General features: G+C 46.2%; 1 protein-coding gene across 1 annotated transcript in view; it reads right to left on the reverse strand.

Moving 5' to 3' along the window:
• MORN1 (MORN repeat containing 1) overlaps positions 1-15,612 on the reverse strand; it is a 239,097-nt gene that overhangs the window by 213,648 nt on the left and 9,837 nt on the right. The window contains exons 3-5 of the mRNA XM_029064471.2: positions 15,440-15,538; positions 9,014-9,124; positions 1,950-2,040 (exon numbers count right to left, since the gene is read on the reverse strand). Of these exons, the coding sequence (XP_028920304.1) occupies positions 1,950-2,040; positions 9,014-9,124; positions 15,440-15,473 (236 nt within the window). The 5' untranslated portion in view covers positions 15,474-15,538. The remainder of the gene's footprint in view (positions 1-1,949; positions 2,041-9,013; positions 9,125-15,439; positions 15,539-15,612) is intronic.

The raw sequence follows: 15,612 nt of genomic DNA on the forward strand, positions 1-15,612 counted from the left end.
TCTGTGCCTTACTTTCCTCAACTGTGAAAAATAGGGATTCTCTCTCCTACTTAGACTGTGGGCCCTAAGTGGGCCAGGGACTGTGAGTCCTACCTGTTGAACTTGTATCTTCCCCATCGCTTAGAACAGTGCATGACACCTAGTAAGCACTTTAAAAAATATACAATCATAATAAGGACGATGGTGCTAACAATAACAAGAATAATAATAATAACCATAGTGATGGCATTTAAATGCTTACTATGCACTAAGCACGAGGGGAAGATTCAATGTTTTGAGATCAGACACAGTCCTTGACTCACACGAGGCTCATAATCTGTCATCTGTGTTTTCCTATGTAGAGGTGAAGTGAGTTGCCCAAGGTCACGCAGCAGGACAGGGGCAGAGACGGGACTCAAAACCCATCTCCCAGCCCCACGTTCTGCTTGTCCTTTCCTAAGGCAGAAGAGAATGGCGATGGAAGAGCGAGACAGAAAAAGAAGAAAAGATTCTGAACTGAGTATAGTACATGTCTCCCAAAACGTTCCCTTTTATCTGATTAAATATCTTGTGGACATTATAAATTCCAAATAAGGGTTTGCCACGTGTGTGCTGTGTGACCTTGGGCAAGTCCCCTAACTTTTCTCTGTGACTCAGTTACCTCACCTGGAAAATGGGGATTAGGATTTAATACTATAAAGTATACTAAGTATATATAGTATACTTAGACTACAGACCCCAAGTGGGATAGGGACTGTGTCCAGCCTGATCAACTTCTATCTCAGCCAGTGCTTAGAACGGTGCTTGACATAGTAAGCGCTTAACAATGTTTTCCATAATTAAAGCAAAGGTATAAAAATAAATCAGACTGAATGTTCAAATTTACAAAGGAGCCCCTGGTACAGTGGAATCTGTTGCACCAATCATGAAATGTGCCAAAGAATTCCATTTTCCTAGAACACATCTCTTGCCATAAAAATGGATCCGCTACTCCTAGTTAGACTGTGGATCCCATATGGGACAGGGACTGTGTCCAGTGTGGTCATCTTGTATCTACCCCAGCATCTAGGACAGTGCTTGGCACATAGTAAGCTTGTTATGGGCAGGGAGAGTGTCTGCTAATTCTGTTGTAGTGTACTCTCCCAAGAGCTTAGTATAGTGCCCCCATGTAGTAAGCGTTCAGTAAATACCATTGATTGATTGGTAGTAAGTTCTTAACAAGCACCATAATTATTATCTACTTCTAAGTCTGAAGTTGAAGAGAGTCTCATATGGAGGGGGAAATACTTGTCGAGACAGACGGCAGGGCTTTAAGGGAGGGGAATGCCAGAGAGGCAGCGTGGCCAAGTGGATAGAGCCCGGGCCTGGGAGTCAGAAGGCCATGAGTTCTAATCCCAGATCTGCCACTTGTAATCTGTGCGAACTTGGACAGGTCACTTCGCTTCTCTGGGCCTCAGTTACCTCATCTGTGAAATCAGGGTGAAAACTGTGAGCCCCTTGTGGGACATGAACTGTGTCCCTCCTAAGTATCTTATATTTATCCCAGTGCTAAGGACAGTGCCTGGCACAGAGTAAGTGCTTAACAGATAACATTATTATTATTATTATAAATATCGATAAAGGGAAAAAGCAGCTTGGCTCAGATAGAGCCAGGGCTTAGGAGTCAGAGGTTGTGGGTTCTAATCTCAGCTCCGCTTCTTGTCAGCCGTGTGACCTTGGGCAAGTCACTTAACTTCTCGGGGCCTCAGTTACCTCATCTGTAAAATGGGGATTAAGACTGTGAGCCCCACGTGGGACAACCTGATTCCCCTGTGTCTACCCCAGCGCTTAGAACAGTGCTCAGTACATAGTAAGCGCTTAACAAATACCAAAATTATTATTACTATTATAATTTTCTTCCCTGAACAGAAAACTTGAGGGTTCCACTGAGAAAGAGGAAAGTCTCAGGACTACAAACCAAACAAACTTACCTGAATATCATTCGCCCTTCTCCATGCTTTTTATTATCATGAAACGATCCTTGATACGTTTGTCCGTCTAGTTCCACTAGACACCCATGGCCTAAACAATAAATAAAGATCTCCATCAACCGATTGTATTTATCATGAGTAGAGCACTTAGTACAGTGTTCTGAACACAGTAAGCGCTCGCTACATGTGATTGAGTGAATGAATTATCATTATTAATAATAATTATTATGGTACTTGTTAAGAGCTTCCTATGTGTCAAGCACTGTTCTAAGCACTGGGGTAGATACAAGTTAATCAGGTTGGACACATTCTCTGTCTCACGTGGGACTCACACTCTTAATCCTCATTTTATAGATGAGGTAACTGAGGCACAGAGAAGTGAAGTGACTTGCCCAATGTCACACTTGTCATGTGGCAGAGGTGGGATTAGAAACGAGGTCCTTCTGACTCCTGCGCCCATGCTGTATCCACTAAACCAACGCTGCTTCTCATTTTCTGAGCAGTAGTTGTGTAAAAAACACTGTAATAAACACGTGGCAACCTGAAGATTTTCCAGTACTTTACCCGTCTCGGCTATAGGAGGTAGAGTCAAACAGAGGTCTGTCCATTCCATTCCTAGCTTGGACAGTGGCTAGCGAGTGGAAAGTAATCTGCTACAAGTCAAGACTCCCCAGTGCTGGGCAGCAGCAGCACGGGAGAGAGTCGAGGACGGAGACTCAAGGTGCTTGCGCGGAAGGAGGCAATGGTAAACCGCTTCCATATTTTTACCAAGAAAAGTCTATGGATCCACTACCAGAACGATTGCAGATGGAGGTGGGGCGTTCCGGGAGAGATGTGTGCATGGCGTCGCTATGGGTCGGAGTCAACTTGACGGCAAAAGACAAGATGATGTACAGTGAGAGTAGAAAACACCACCCCTTCCCGAAACGAGTTTACAATCCAAAGGGGGATCGAGACACTGCAGACAAAAGTTCCCCTGTCATATGGCCAGGATAAAATCCATCCACTTGGACCAAGATTATGACTTTTAAAGCATACAGGAAATCTCCACTTCACAATAAGAACAAGGCTTTGAGTTCTACTGCGCTAGAAGTCTTTGAACTGGTTCTAATACCAGCTTCTAATTTCCCAGGTTCAATCAATTCTGTTCCTGACATCTTTGTGTGGGTTTGTGTGTGTATGCGAGGATGGGGGGCAGGGAGCGAGGATTCGGGGGAGGTGGAAGAGGGGGGATGGAACCAAGCTTTCCCAGCTGATCAGAAAGCAGTCAATCAATAGCATTTATTGAGAGCTTACTATACGTAGAGCACTGAACTAAACCCTTGGGATAGTACAATATAACAAGGTTGGTAGACACGTTCCCTGCCCACAACAAGCTTACAGTCTAGAGGGGGAGAGAGACATTAATATAAATAATGGATATGGACAGAAATGCTCTGGGGGTAAGGGAGAGGTATATAAAGGGTGCAAATTCAAGTGCAAGGATGATGGAGAAGGGTTCTAATCCCAGCTCTGCCACTAAATTACTGGGCTATCTGACAAGTCACTTAATCGCTCTCTGCCTCAGTTTTCTCATCTGCAAATTGAGATTAAAACACCTCTTAGATTTGGAGTTCCGGGGGAAACAGAGATTGTGTCCTACATTTGTATCTACTTCAACATTTACCAAAGTACTTTGGCAACTAGCAAGGACTTAATAAATACCATAATTATCATGGAATAATAATAACGATGGTGGTATCTGTTAAATGTTTACTATGTGCCAGGCACTGTACTAAGCTCTGGGGTGGATACAAGAAAATCGGTTGATCACACTCCCTGTTCCAAGTGGGGCTCACAGTCGCACTCCCCATTTTTCAGATGAGGGACCTGAGACCCAGAGAAGTGAAGTGACTTGCCCAAGGTCACACAGCCAACAAGTGGCAAAGCCGGGAACCCCTCCCTAATCTTCTCTTTAGTCACCAGGGATGGACCCCTCAGCGATGATTTCATCCAATTCCTTGTTACCGACGGATGCGTTCGACCTTTACGGCTTCCAATGGCGAACAAATTCCCATCCGCTCCCCACCGGCTGTGTGAAGGAAGGAGGATTTTCTTTTGTTGGATTGGAACCTGCCCCTATGGCAGAAAGCTCTAAAAGCCTTGCTAAGACATTTGCCAAGCAAATTAAATCAACTCTGGATGATTTGAGGAGATTTTTTTTTCTCCAAATGTTGCGGTTAAATAAAAACTTGAAAGACCCGAAGTAAAAGAGAAGAAAGAGCTGACACGTGGGGGCTCGGGGAAGATTAAGGAAAAGACAAGATCCTTCCGCCCAGGCGTGGGTTGAAAAGTGTTTGTTCTAAAGACGGGAGGCCCGAAATGATCGAGAGTGAGATTAGCGCTAGGAGCCAGCGGGTGTAGAAGGTAGAGACGGAGCTGCATTTATCCCATAATGTTGGCAAGTGTGAATGGTAAAACTGCAAGCACGGGCAAGAGGGTATTTTATGGTTCCCCCTACCAACCAACCATCATCGGATGGAAAACTAGAGCAGGGCAAACAGGAATCTGGTGGGTTCTGCTTTGTGGCCTTCACGGAGGGCCACGTTTGCCCACTCACTGCTTTGGGGGACCACCCCCCTCCCCCCACCACATCTCAGTGTCTGCTCTCATCTTACTGCTGAACCTGCTACCGATCCATCAGTTAATCAGTGGAATATACTGAGCACGTACTGTGTGCAGAGCACTGTACTAAGCCCTTGGGAGAGTTGAATACAACAGAGATGGTAGACACATTCCTTGCCCGCAACGAGTTTACAGGCTAGAGCTGAGTTTAGCCACCACTCAGAGGGACGGAGCCACACTAAAACCAAATAAAACAAATTCAGTGATTAAGCAACAGGGCCTAGTGCTTTCCCCATTGTGGGTAGAGAAAATGTCTTTTTCTTCTGTTTTACTTTCCTGGGTCCCTACTCCAGTACATTGCACCTGGTGGGTGCTCAATAAATAACAGTGGTTGCCCATCCATCTCAGTAACAAACAAAAACTCCTCACCATTGGCTTTAAAACTCTTAATCACCTTGCCCCCTCCTACCTCACCTCACTTCTCTCCTTCTACAACCAAGCGCACACAACTTCGCTCCTCTGGTGCCGCTAACCTCCTCACTGTGCCTCGTTCTCACCTGTCTCGTCCGACCCCTGGCCCACGTCCTGCCTCTGGCCTGGAACGCCCTCCCTCCTCTAATCTGCCAGACAATGACTCTCCCCCTCTTCAAATCCTTATCGAAGGCCCATCTCCTCCAAGAGGCCTTCCCAGATTAAGCCCCGCTTTTCCTCATTTCCCACTCCCTTCTGCGTCGCCCTGACTTCCTCCCTTTGCTCTTCCCCCATCGTGGCACCACAGCACTTATGGATATGTCTGTCATTTTAATTACTTATCCTGATGTCCACCTCCCCCACTTCTAGACTGTAAACTCACTGTTGGCAGGGAAGGTCACTGTTTTTTGTTGTATTGTGCTTTCCCAAGTGCTTAGTACAGTACTCTGTACGCAATAAGTGCTCAGTAAATACAACTGACTGAATGAACGGATAACAGTGAAGCTCCCAGTGGGTGTTCAATTAATAATAGAGAAGCAGCATGGCCTAGTGGATAGAGCATGGACCTGGGAGTCTGAAAGTCATGGTTTCTAATTCTGACTCCGCCACTTGTCTGCTGTGTGACTTTGGGCTACTCACTTCACTTCTCTGGGCCTCAGTTACTTCAGCTGTAAAATGGGGATTAAGACTATGAGCCCCATGTGGGACAGGGACTGTGTCCAACCTGATTTTCTTGTAGTGTGGCTCAGTGGAAAGATCACAGGCTCGGGAGTCAGAGGTCATGGGTTTGAATCCAGGCTCTGCCACTTGTCAGCTGTGTGACTGTGGGCAAGTCACTTAACTTCTCTGTGCCTCAGTTACCTCATCTGTAAAATGAGGATTAACTTTGAGCCTCATGTGGGACAACCTGATTACCCTGTATCTACCCCAGTGCTTAGAACAGTGCTCTGCACATAGTAAGCGCTTAACAAATACCAACATTATTATTATTTGCTTGTATTCCCCCACCTGCCCAGTGCTTAGTACTGTGCCTGGCACATAGTAAGTGCTTAACAAATAACACGATTATTATTATCATTATTATTACTATTAATAATAATGATAACATATCTATGACTTCTAGCACAACTACTATTTCCATACTATTACTGCTAGTCCAGTACTAAGTGCTTGGAAAGATACAACTGAGTCAGAGATCTGGTCCCTGCCCACAGAGAGATTACAATCTAATGGAGGAGGCTGACAGACCAAGCTATTCACAAAATGCTGTGGTAGTTGATAGGTGCTTAATACAGTGCTCAAGCGCTTAGTGCAGTGCTCTGCACTCAGTAAGCGCTCAGTAAATACCATGGAATGAATTGAACGATGTAAGCAGGGAGAGTTCGTTTATATTTATTTATCTAATCTAAGTTGAGAATATACATAGGCGCTGAGATATAGAAACGGAAGAGTTAAGGGTGGCGGTCGGAGGGGCATGAACTCTGAAGGAGAACTAGTCGGGGAAGGCTACCCAGTGGAGGTGAGATTTTAAGAGTCTTTGCAGAGAGGGGAAGCTGTGGTCTGGGAGATTTGAAGGGAGAGGCAGTTCCAGTAAGGAAGAGGGAAAGAAACAAAGGATCTACAGCAAGAGAGACAAAGATGGGGCACAGTGAGTAGCTTAGCTTGAGGGGATTGAAGAGTGCAAGCTGGGATGGAATGGGAGAAGCGAGTGGGTAAGGAGGAGGACAAGAACGGACAGAGTTCCTTAGAGCTTCTGATCAGTATTTTCTGCTTGTGTGGAGAGGAATGGCCACCACTGAAGCTTTTTGAGGTGCAGGGAGACTTGTAATTAATTAATTACTTACTTACTTATGGCATTTGTTAAGTGCTTACTATGTACCAGGCACTGTTCTAAGCGCTGGGATGGATATGAACAAATCGGGTTCCTGTTCCAGAAAGGGCTCTCAGTCTTATTCCCCATTTTACAGATGAGGTAACGGAGAAGTGAAGTGACTTGTCTAAGGTCACAAGACAGGCAAGTGAAGGAGCCAGGATCAGAACCCTGGCTTTCTTGACTTCCAGGCCCGTTCTCCATCTCCTAGGCTATGCTGCGAGATGAAGTAGCAGGAGAAATAATTGAAAATATAAATAAAAATGTAAATATGCTCATAACTGCTGAGGGCAGAAATAAAATGTGTAATGCTAAGGATGACATTGAGTTAAGGTGAGGAGAATATGGAGAATTACTTAGGGAAGGTTTTCAGGAGGATGTGGGATTTTAGGAGGATTTTGAGCATGGGGGTGACTGTTCTTTTGAATTTGGGAGGGGAGGGATTTTCAGGCCAGATGAACAGCTCGAATAAGGGGATGAATTGATTAATTGATTGATGGATGGATAGGTGAAGACAGACTCGGGAATCTAGTACAGTTAGCAGGTCAGATTGAGAGGAAAAGAGGAAGTCAACTGGAGAATAGCAGGTGAAGAGAGCAGATAATAGGGAGGGAGCGATGCCCTTCCTCCTCCTTGCTTTTTTTCTCCCCTTCCCACCTTCCCCCCTCTTGCTTTTTTTCTCCCCCTTCCCACCTTCCTCCCCCTCCATCCAAAGAAACACCATCCTGGTCCAGGCTCTTATAATGGCCCAGGTAAATGACTATATCAGCCTCCTTGCTGTTCTCCCTGTCTCGAGCCTCTGCCTCTAAGTCTATACTATCTTCTGCTGCCCAAGACATCTTTCTAAAATATCTTTCCATATCTTTCTATAAAGGGAAGCAGCTTGGCGTAGTGGATAGAGCACGGGCCTGGGAGTCAGAAGGTTATGGGTTCTAATCCCAGCTCCATCACTTGTCTGCTGGATGACACAGTTCCTGTAGCATATTGGGCTCACAATATGATAAAAATAATGATGATGGTATTTGTTAAGTGCTTACTATGTGCCAAGCACTGTTCTAAGCGCTGGGGTAGATACAGTGTCATCAGGCTGTCCCATGTGGGGCTAACAGACTTAATCCCCATTTTACAAATGAGGGAACTGAGGCACAGAGAAGTGAAGTGACTTGCCCAGAGTCACACAACTGATAAGTGACGGATCTGGGATTAGAACCCACGACCTCTGACTCCCAAGCCCGGAGTTTTTTCTACTAAGCCACGCTGCTTCTCTATCTCAAAGTGTTTAATGTACCTCAGGACCCCATCCATTTTATAATAATAATGGTAGAATTTGTGAAGGGTTTACTATTTGCCAAGCACTGTACTAAGCGCTGGGGTAGAGACAGGATAATCAGGTCCCACATGGGACCCACAAAGTAAGTAGGACGGAAAACAGGTACTGAAACCTCATTTTGCAGATGATGGAACTGTGGCACAGAGAAGTCAAGTGACTTGCCAAAGATCACACAGCAGGCTTCTGGCCTAGAATGCCCTCCCACCTCAGCTCCGGCAGAAAACGACTCTCCCCACCCTCAAAGCTTTACTGAAGGCACACCTCCGCCAAGCGCCCTGACTAAGCTCTCATTTCCTTTTCTCCCACTCCCTTGTGCGGCACCCTAATTTCTTCCCTTTTTTCAGCCCCTCCTCCTACTGCTCCACAACACTTAAGTACGTATCTGTAATTTATTTATTTATATCAATGTCAGCCTCCCTCTCTAGACTGTTAGCTCGTTGTGGGCGGGGATTGTGTCTGTTATATTGATATATTGTACTCTCCCAAGCTTTTAATACAGCGCTCTGCACACAGTAGGCACTCAAAAGATACAACTGATTGATCGTTTGACCGATAGATAAGAGGCAGAGCCGGGATTAGAACCCAGGCCTGTGCTCTTTCCACTAGGCCATGCTGCTCCCCATTTTACCTCTCCCTGTCCTCATCCGACCTTTCATCAAACCTTTCCAAGCTTTTTCGAAAGAGAAAAAGGGTGAAAGCTCCATAAGGGTGGGGATTCTGCGGATACCGTAATGACGAACAACAGAAAAGAGTTCGAAGAAACCAAAACGCAGATGAACAAGGACACACCTTCTCTCAGTCCTCGGGAGAATTCCCCTTCGTATCTTCCACCGTCTTTATACTTCATCACGCCATATCCTTGCAGTTCTCCAAAAACAAACTGCCCAGAATAGGTGTTCCCTGGTAGCAGATGGAATCGAAAGAAGGCAGAGAAGATATATTTTCTTATCTTAATATGTTTCTTAAGCCCCCCCCCCCCCCCCCCCCCGGTGGGATAACGATTAAATGCTTACTGTCTTCCGTACAGATCAATAGGAGCCAACACTTGTATGTCATGTGAATAATTAACATCTGTTTTTTACTACTTCTACGGTACAATTAGGGATGGAAGTATGCTCATTCGATGTTTATCTTAACATAAATTAATCACAATCTATACTCACTGAGGTCTTTAGAAATGAAGGATCTTAAAAAGACATCAATTCTGGGTTTAAAGAAATACCCGTAATGTGTTCTTTTATGGTCGGTGTAGGAAAGAACTCTAATTTTGTCTTTTCCTTAACGGCTTCTTAATGGCATCTCTCTTGTGTTATCCATTAAACGCTTCCTTTGTGCCGAGCACTGTACGAAGCGCTGGGACAGATACGATGTAATACGATAGGACATAGTTCCTGTCCTACGTGGGGCTCACAATCTAAAAGGGAGAGAGAACAGGCACTGAAACTCTATTTTACAGATAAGGGAACTAGAGCACAAGGAAGTTAAGTGACTTGCCCACAGTAACCCAGCAGGCAAGTGGCAGACCCGGGATTAGAACTCAGGTCTTCTGACTCCCAGGCCTGTGTTCTTTCCACTAAGCCCCACTGGTGCTCACAAAGTGTAAGCTCGTGGTGGGCAGAGAATGTGTCTACCGACTGTTGTATTGTACTCTCCCTAATGCTTAGTACAGTGCTCTGCACACAGTAAGCGCTCATTAAATACCACTGATTGATTGACTGACTGATTGAAGCAACGCTTAGACTTGTGAGTGTAGCTGTAGGTGAATGCTCTGCTCACCTAACAGGGCCTGAGGTTAGGAAAGGGCCCCTAAACATTGCCAGCTTCAGTGAAGCAGCATGGTCTAGTGGTTAGAGACCGGCCTGGGAGTCAGAAGGTCATGGGTTCTAATCCGGCTCTGCCACTTGTCTGCTGTGTGACCTTGGGCAAGTCGCTTCACTTCTCTGGACCTCCGTTTCCTCATCTACCAAATGGGCATTAAGACAGTGAGCCCCACGTGGGACAGGGACTGTGTCCAACCCGATTTGCTTGTATCCACCCCAGTGCTTAGTACAGTGCCTGGCACCCAGTAAGCGCTTTACAAACAACACAGTTATTAGTAGTAGTAGTACAGTGCCTGGCACATAGTAAGCGCTTCACAAACGCCGTAGAGAAACAAACGAACAGACCAATCGAAGTTAGGGGGCACTACCAAGGGTGGTTAAAACAAACAGAAAACGATCATTAAGGACAGAGAGACTCTTTCAGACCGCAAGACCCCTGTTAGAGTGGAAGCTCCTTGTGGGCAGGGAATGCGTCTCAGGCTTCAGTTGGGATTACCCAAGGGCTTTAATACACTGCATTGCCTCCAACAGCTGATCATTAAACTCCATTATTATTACTGCTATTACAGGACAGACACTTCAGGAAAATCATGATATCAGGAGGCAGAATCAAAAACACCACCAGCTCCTGTGCAGAGTAAATGCATTAGCCCAGCAATTGCCCATATTTTTCCACTCACTGTGGAAAAAGCACGGGCTCGGAGTTAGAGGATCTGGGGTTCTAATCCTGCCTTTGCCACTTACCTGCTGGGTGACCTTGGACAAGTCACTTTACTTCTCTGTGCCTCAATTCCCTCATCTGCAAAATGGGGATGCAGTACTCTACTGAGAACTGAGCCCCGTGTGGGACCTGATTATCTTGTATAATAATTTTAATATTGGTATTTGTTAAGCGCTTACTATGTGCCAAGCACTGTTCTAAGCACTGGGGTAGATACAAGGTAATCAGGTTGTCCCACGAAGGGCTCACAGTCTTCATCCCCATTTTACAGATGAGGTAACTGAGGCACGGAGAAGTTAAATGACTTGCCCAAAGTCACACAGCTGAGCAGCGGTGGAGCTGGGATTAGAACCCATGACCTCTGACTCCCAAGCCCGGACTCTATCCACTGAGCCACGCTGCTTCATTGCTTGGCATATAGTAAACGCTTAACAAATACATTATTAGTAGTATCATTACCAGGATAAAATCTCAGCCTCACCAGGAGTTTAGACTTTATGTTAATTTTTTTTGCATTTGTTAAGCACTTACTATGTGCTAGGCACTGCCGTAAGCGCTGGGGTAGACACAAGGTGATCAGGTTGGACACAGTCCGCGTCCCACATGGGGCTCACAGTCTTAATTCCCATTTTATAGATGAAGTAATTGAGGCACAGAGAAGTTAAGTGATTTGCCCAAGGTCACATAGCAGACAAGTGGCAAAGTCAGGATTAGAAACCAGGTCCTTCCGACTCCCAGGCCTGTGTTTTGTCCATTAGGCCACGCTGCTTCTCTGGATGTCTCCCCTTCCGTACTGTAAAGTCTTTGGGGGCAGGGAATATGTCTACCAACTCTGATGTAGTGTACTCTCCCAAGTGCTTAGTACAGTGCTTTGCAAACATAAATGCTAAATAAATACCATCGATTGACTGATTGTTTCTCTTTCTTAACATAGAGGGAGAGGAAATGTATTTTCAGTGTGTGCCTCACAGGGAGGTTGTTCTTTATGGAGCTGCTTTAATCAACATATCACACGGTAGAAGTAATGTGGCCTAATGGAAAGAGCACAGTCTTGGGAGACAGAGTGTTCTTATCCCAGTTCCACCACTTGCCAGCTGTGTGATCGATCATTCCATCGATGAATGGTATTTATTGGGTACTTACTATGTGCAGAGCACTGGGACCTTGGGCAAGTCACCTAACTTCCTTAGTTTCCTTACCTGTAATATAGAGATTCAATACCTGTTCTCCCTCCTCCTTAGACTGTGAACCCCATGTGGGACAGGGACAGTATCTAACCTGATTATCCTGTATCCAACCCAGCACTTGGTACAGGGCTTGGCACATAATAAGTTCTTAATAAATACCACAATTTCTTCTCCTTCTCCTCCTCCTCCTTCTTCTTCTCCTCCTCTCTGGCTGCTCTTCAGGCGATACTGCTTCTGATTCCATTCCTCTTCCCTGACAGGGTGTCCTCTGTGCCCTCTCGCTAGCTTTTGTGAGAACCCGATGTCCAGTGGTGCCAGGTAGTGCCATTGTCTTGGTGGTCAAACCTGGGGTCCACTAGGAATAATGACCCAACTTGCAAGGCCAGGCACCTGACCCACCCCCTCGCACCAGGTGTGGACATCACAACAGTAATAATAATAATAATAATAATTGTGGCATCTGCTAAGCGCTACCTATGTGCCAGGCTCCACTAAGCACCGGGGTAGGTGCAAGATGATCGGGTTGGACCCAATCCCTGTCCCACAGCGGGCTCCCAATCTCAATCCCCATTTTACAGATGAGGTCACGGAGGCCCAGAGAAGTGAAGTGGCTTGTCCGAGGCCACACGGCAGACAAGGGGCGGAGCCGGAATCAGAACCCAGGTCTTTCTGATTTGCAGGCCTGGGCTCTAGCCACTGGGCCTTCTCGTGGCTTCTCAGTGACCCCTGAGGCCCGGTGTTCACAGCAGGGAAACAGTCAGCAGGAATACAGGCATTTGAGGGAGATCTCTGAGACAGCAGCACCCCCGGCTGTTCAGATGGAAGCGAAGCCACGGTGCTAAACACACACACACACACCCCCACACAGAGGAAACATCAACCAAAGCACCTCAGTAGGGAGCAAACCACCGGTGGAGCCCTCCAAATTTACACAGCCCCGTTTTCTATTTCTGGCCGCCGAAACCCAGGCAGGAGGATCTACAAATAGCCCCAGACACCGGCCCTGTGTTTGAAGAAATTCAGTAGCAGGATTAGTCAGAGGCCACTGGCTTTCTTTAATAAGCAGCCGAAAGCAGAACTCCAGGCTGGGACTTTCTAGTGTGGTTTAGAGCGGGCTGTGAAATAGACGGAAAAAAACCTCAAAAAAACCCAAAAGACCATAAATGCACAGTTGGTGTGCTAGCTTTCTGACCGCAATCAGCCAGTGCGTGACTATGTAATAGCATGGATTGATGTTGTCAGACTTGCTTCATTTTATACTTCTCAGCACCAAGGCGATCAAATTGGGCTATAAGCATCTTTTAGATACTGAAGGGTGACTTACGAATGCCTAGAGAAGCAGAGAAGCAGCATGGTGTAGTGGATAGAGCACAGGCCTGGGAGTCAGAAGGTCATGGGTTCTAATCCTGGCTCCACCACCTGTCTGCTGTGTGACCTTGGTCAGGTGATTTCACTTCTCTGAGCCTCAGTTACCGCATCTGAAAAATGGGGAGCGTGAATGAGAGCCCCATGTGGAATAAGAACTAGGTATAACCTGATCACCTTGTATCTACCCCAGGGCTTAGAACAATGCTTGGCACAAAGTAGGCGCTTAACAAATACCATAATTAATAATAATAATCATTATTATTCAATATTTCTTCCAACAGTGTCCTAGACATAATGCCATCCACAATTACATAATTGGGATTAGAGAGCCTCAGATGTCCCAACGAATTCTCAGTATAGCTCTGTAGGGTCATAGAGTTCTATCAGGCCCCAAATTTACTATGTGCCAAACACTGTTCTAAGTGCTGGGGTAGATAGATACGAGATAGTCGGGTCGGACATAGTCCCGTCCCACATGGGGTTCACGTTCTTAATCGCGATTTACAGATGAGGTAACTGAGGTCCAGAGAAATGAAGTGACTTGCCCAAGGTCACACAGCAGACATGTGGTGGAGACAGGATTAGAACACACATCGTCTGACTCCCAGGCCCACGCTCTTTTCACTAAGCCATTCTGCTTCCCATCTATCTGCTGGATCGATGAAGGCCGGACTCTGACGCAGTGTGCCCCGAAGACATCAGAAAGTAGATAGGATTTGGCTTTTAATGGACTTTACTGGACCTTCCCTTCGGGCAGCCCCACAAAACTGAGTTTCCATGAAGAAGAGAATGTGGGAGAATTGAACTTAGAGAAGACAATCTTCAGGCCACCGCAGACCTAGAAGCCGTGTAGTAAAAACAGAGAAAGCTTTTCTTCAACTTGGTGAACTTTTTACAGAATCCTCACAGAGACACTTGGGCCGGCCAAGGAATTAGTTGCTCATGAGGCCATGCTGCCAGACTATATCAGTAGTGTGGAGGGAGGCTGACGCTGGTTTTCCTGGAGAGCTGGTCCAGGGTGGACAATAAGAGAAGCAGCATGGCCTAGTAGATAGAGCACGAGCCTGGGAGTCAGAGGGACCTGGGTTCTAATCCAGGCTCTGCCACTTACCTGCTGTGTGACCTTGGGCAATTCACTTTACTTCTCTAGGCTCAGTTACCTCATCTCAGTTACCTCATCTGTAAAATAGGGATTTAGACTATTAGCCCTGCAGGGACTATGTCCAACCCAATTACCCCACCGCTTAGTACAGTGATGATGGCATTTGTGATGATGGCATTTGCTAAGCGCTTACTATGTTCAAAGCACTGTTCTAAGTGCTGGGGAGGATACAAGGTGACCATGTTGTCCCACGTGGGGTTCACAGTCTTAATCCTCATTTTACAGATGAGGTAACTGAGGCCCAGAGAAGTTGAGTGACTTGCCCAAAGTCACACAGCTGACAAGCGGTGGAGCTAGGATTTGAATCCATGACCTCGGACTCCCCAGCCCATGCTCTTTCCACTGAGCCGCGTGACTGACACCTAGTAAGTGCTCAACTAATACTGTAATTATTAGTTGCTATGTGATCTTGGGCAACTCATTTCACTTCTCTGGGCCTCACCTCATCTGTAAAATGGGGATTGAGTCTGTGAACCCCCCATGGGAAAGGGACTGTGTCCAACCTGATAAAATTGTATCTATCCCAGCGCGCTAGGAACAGTGCTTAACTAATACTACAATTATTAGTAGTAGTATTAGAGGGGAATCCCTCAATTAATGGTATTTATTGAGCACTTTACTAGCTGCAGAGCACTATACTAAACGCTTGGGGAAGGATAATACAGTAGAGTTGATTGATGCATTCCCTGCCAACCAGGAATTTAAGAGTCTCCAGGTGAAGCCAGGTCCAGTCGCATCCACGAGGACAGGGATAAGAAAGGTAACAGGTTTCCCACTGTTCTCTTTTGGTGCCATTTTTAAGAATCAGAGCCCTCAGTTGGACAGGCCCTGTGCCCGACCCAGGATGGCATTTCTGATGTCTTTAACGTAACGTGGAGAGGAGCCAGGTGGCATGTGACAAGGTGAATAATCCAGGCGAACCATAGACCTAGGTAGGGTTTGTTGTGGGACTCTAACCTGATGATGCCCAGTAGCGGAATCCATTTCCCATAATCTCTCCGTCTACAAAATCGCCTTCGTAGAAGCTTCCATCCTTGAACAACAGCTTCCCGTGACCTGGTGGGACAGAACTGCTTTTTTAACCCTGCGGCGTCGCGACACGGATGCGCCACTGGTCAAGCCTGGAACTC

This window comes from Ornithorhynchus anatinus, chromosome 5 (genome assembly GCF_004115215.2).
Source record: "Ornithorhynchus anatinus isolate Pmale09 chromosome 5, mOrnAna1.pri.v4, whole genome shotgun sequence".
NCBI classification, from domain to species: Eukaryota; Metazoa; Chordata; class Mammalia; order Monotremata; family Ornithorhynchidae; genus Ornithorhynchus; species Ornithorhynchus anatinus.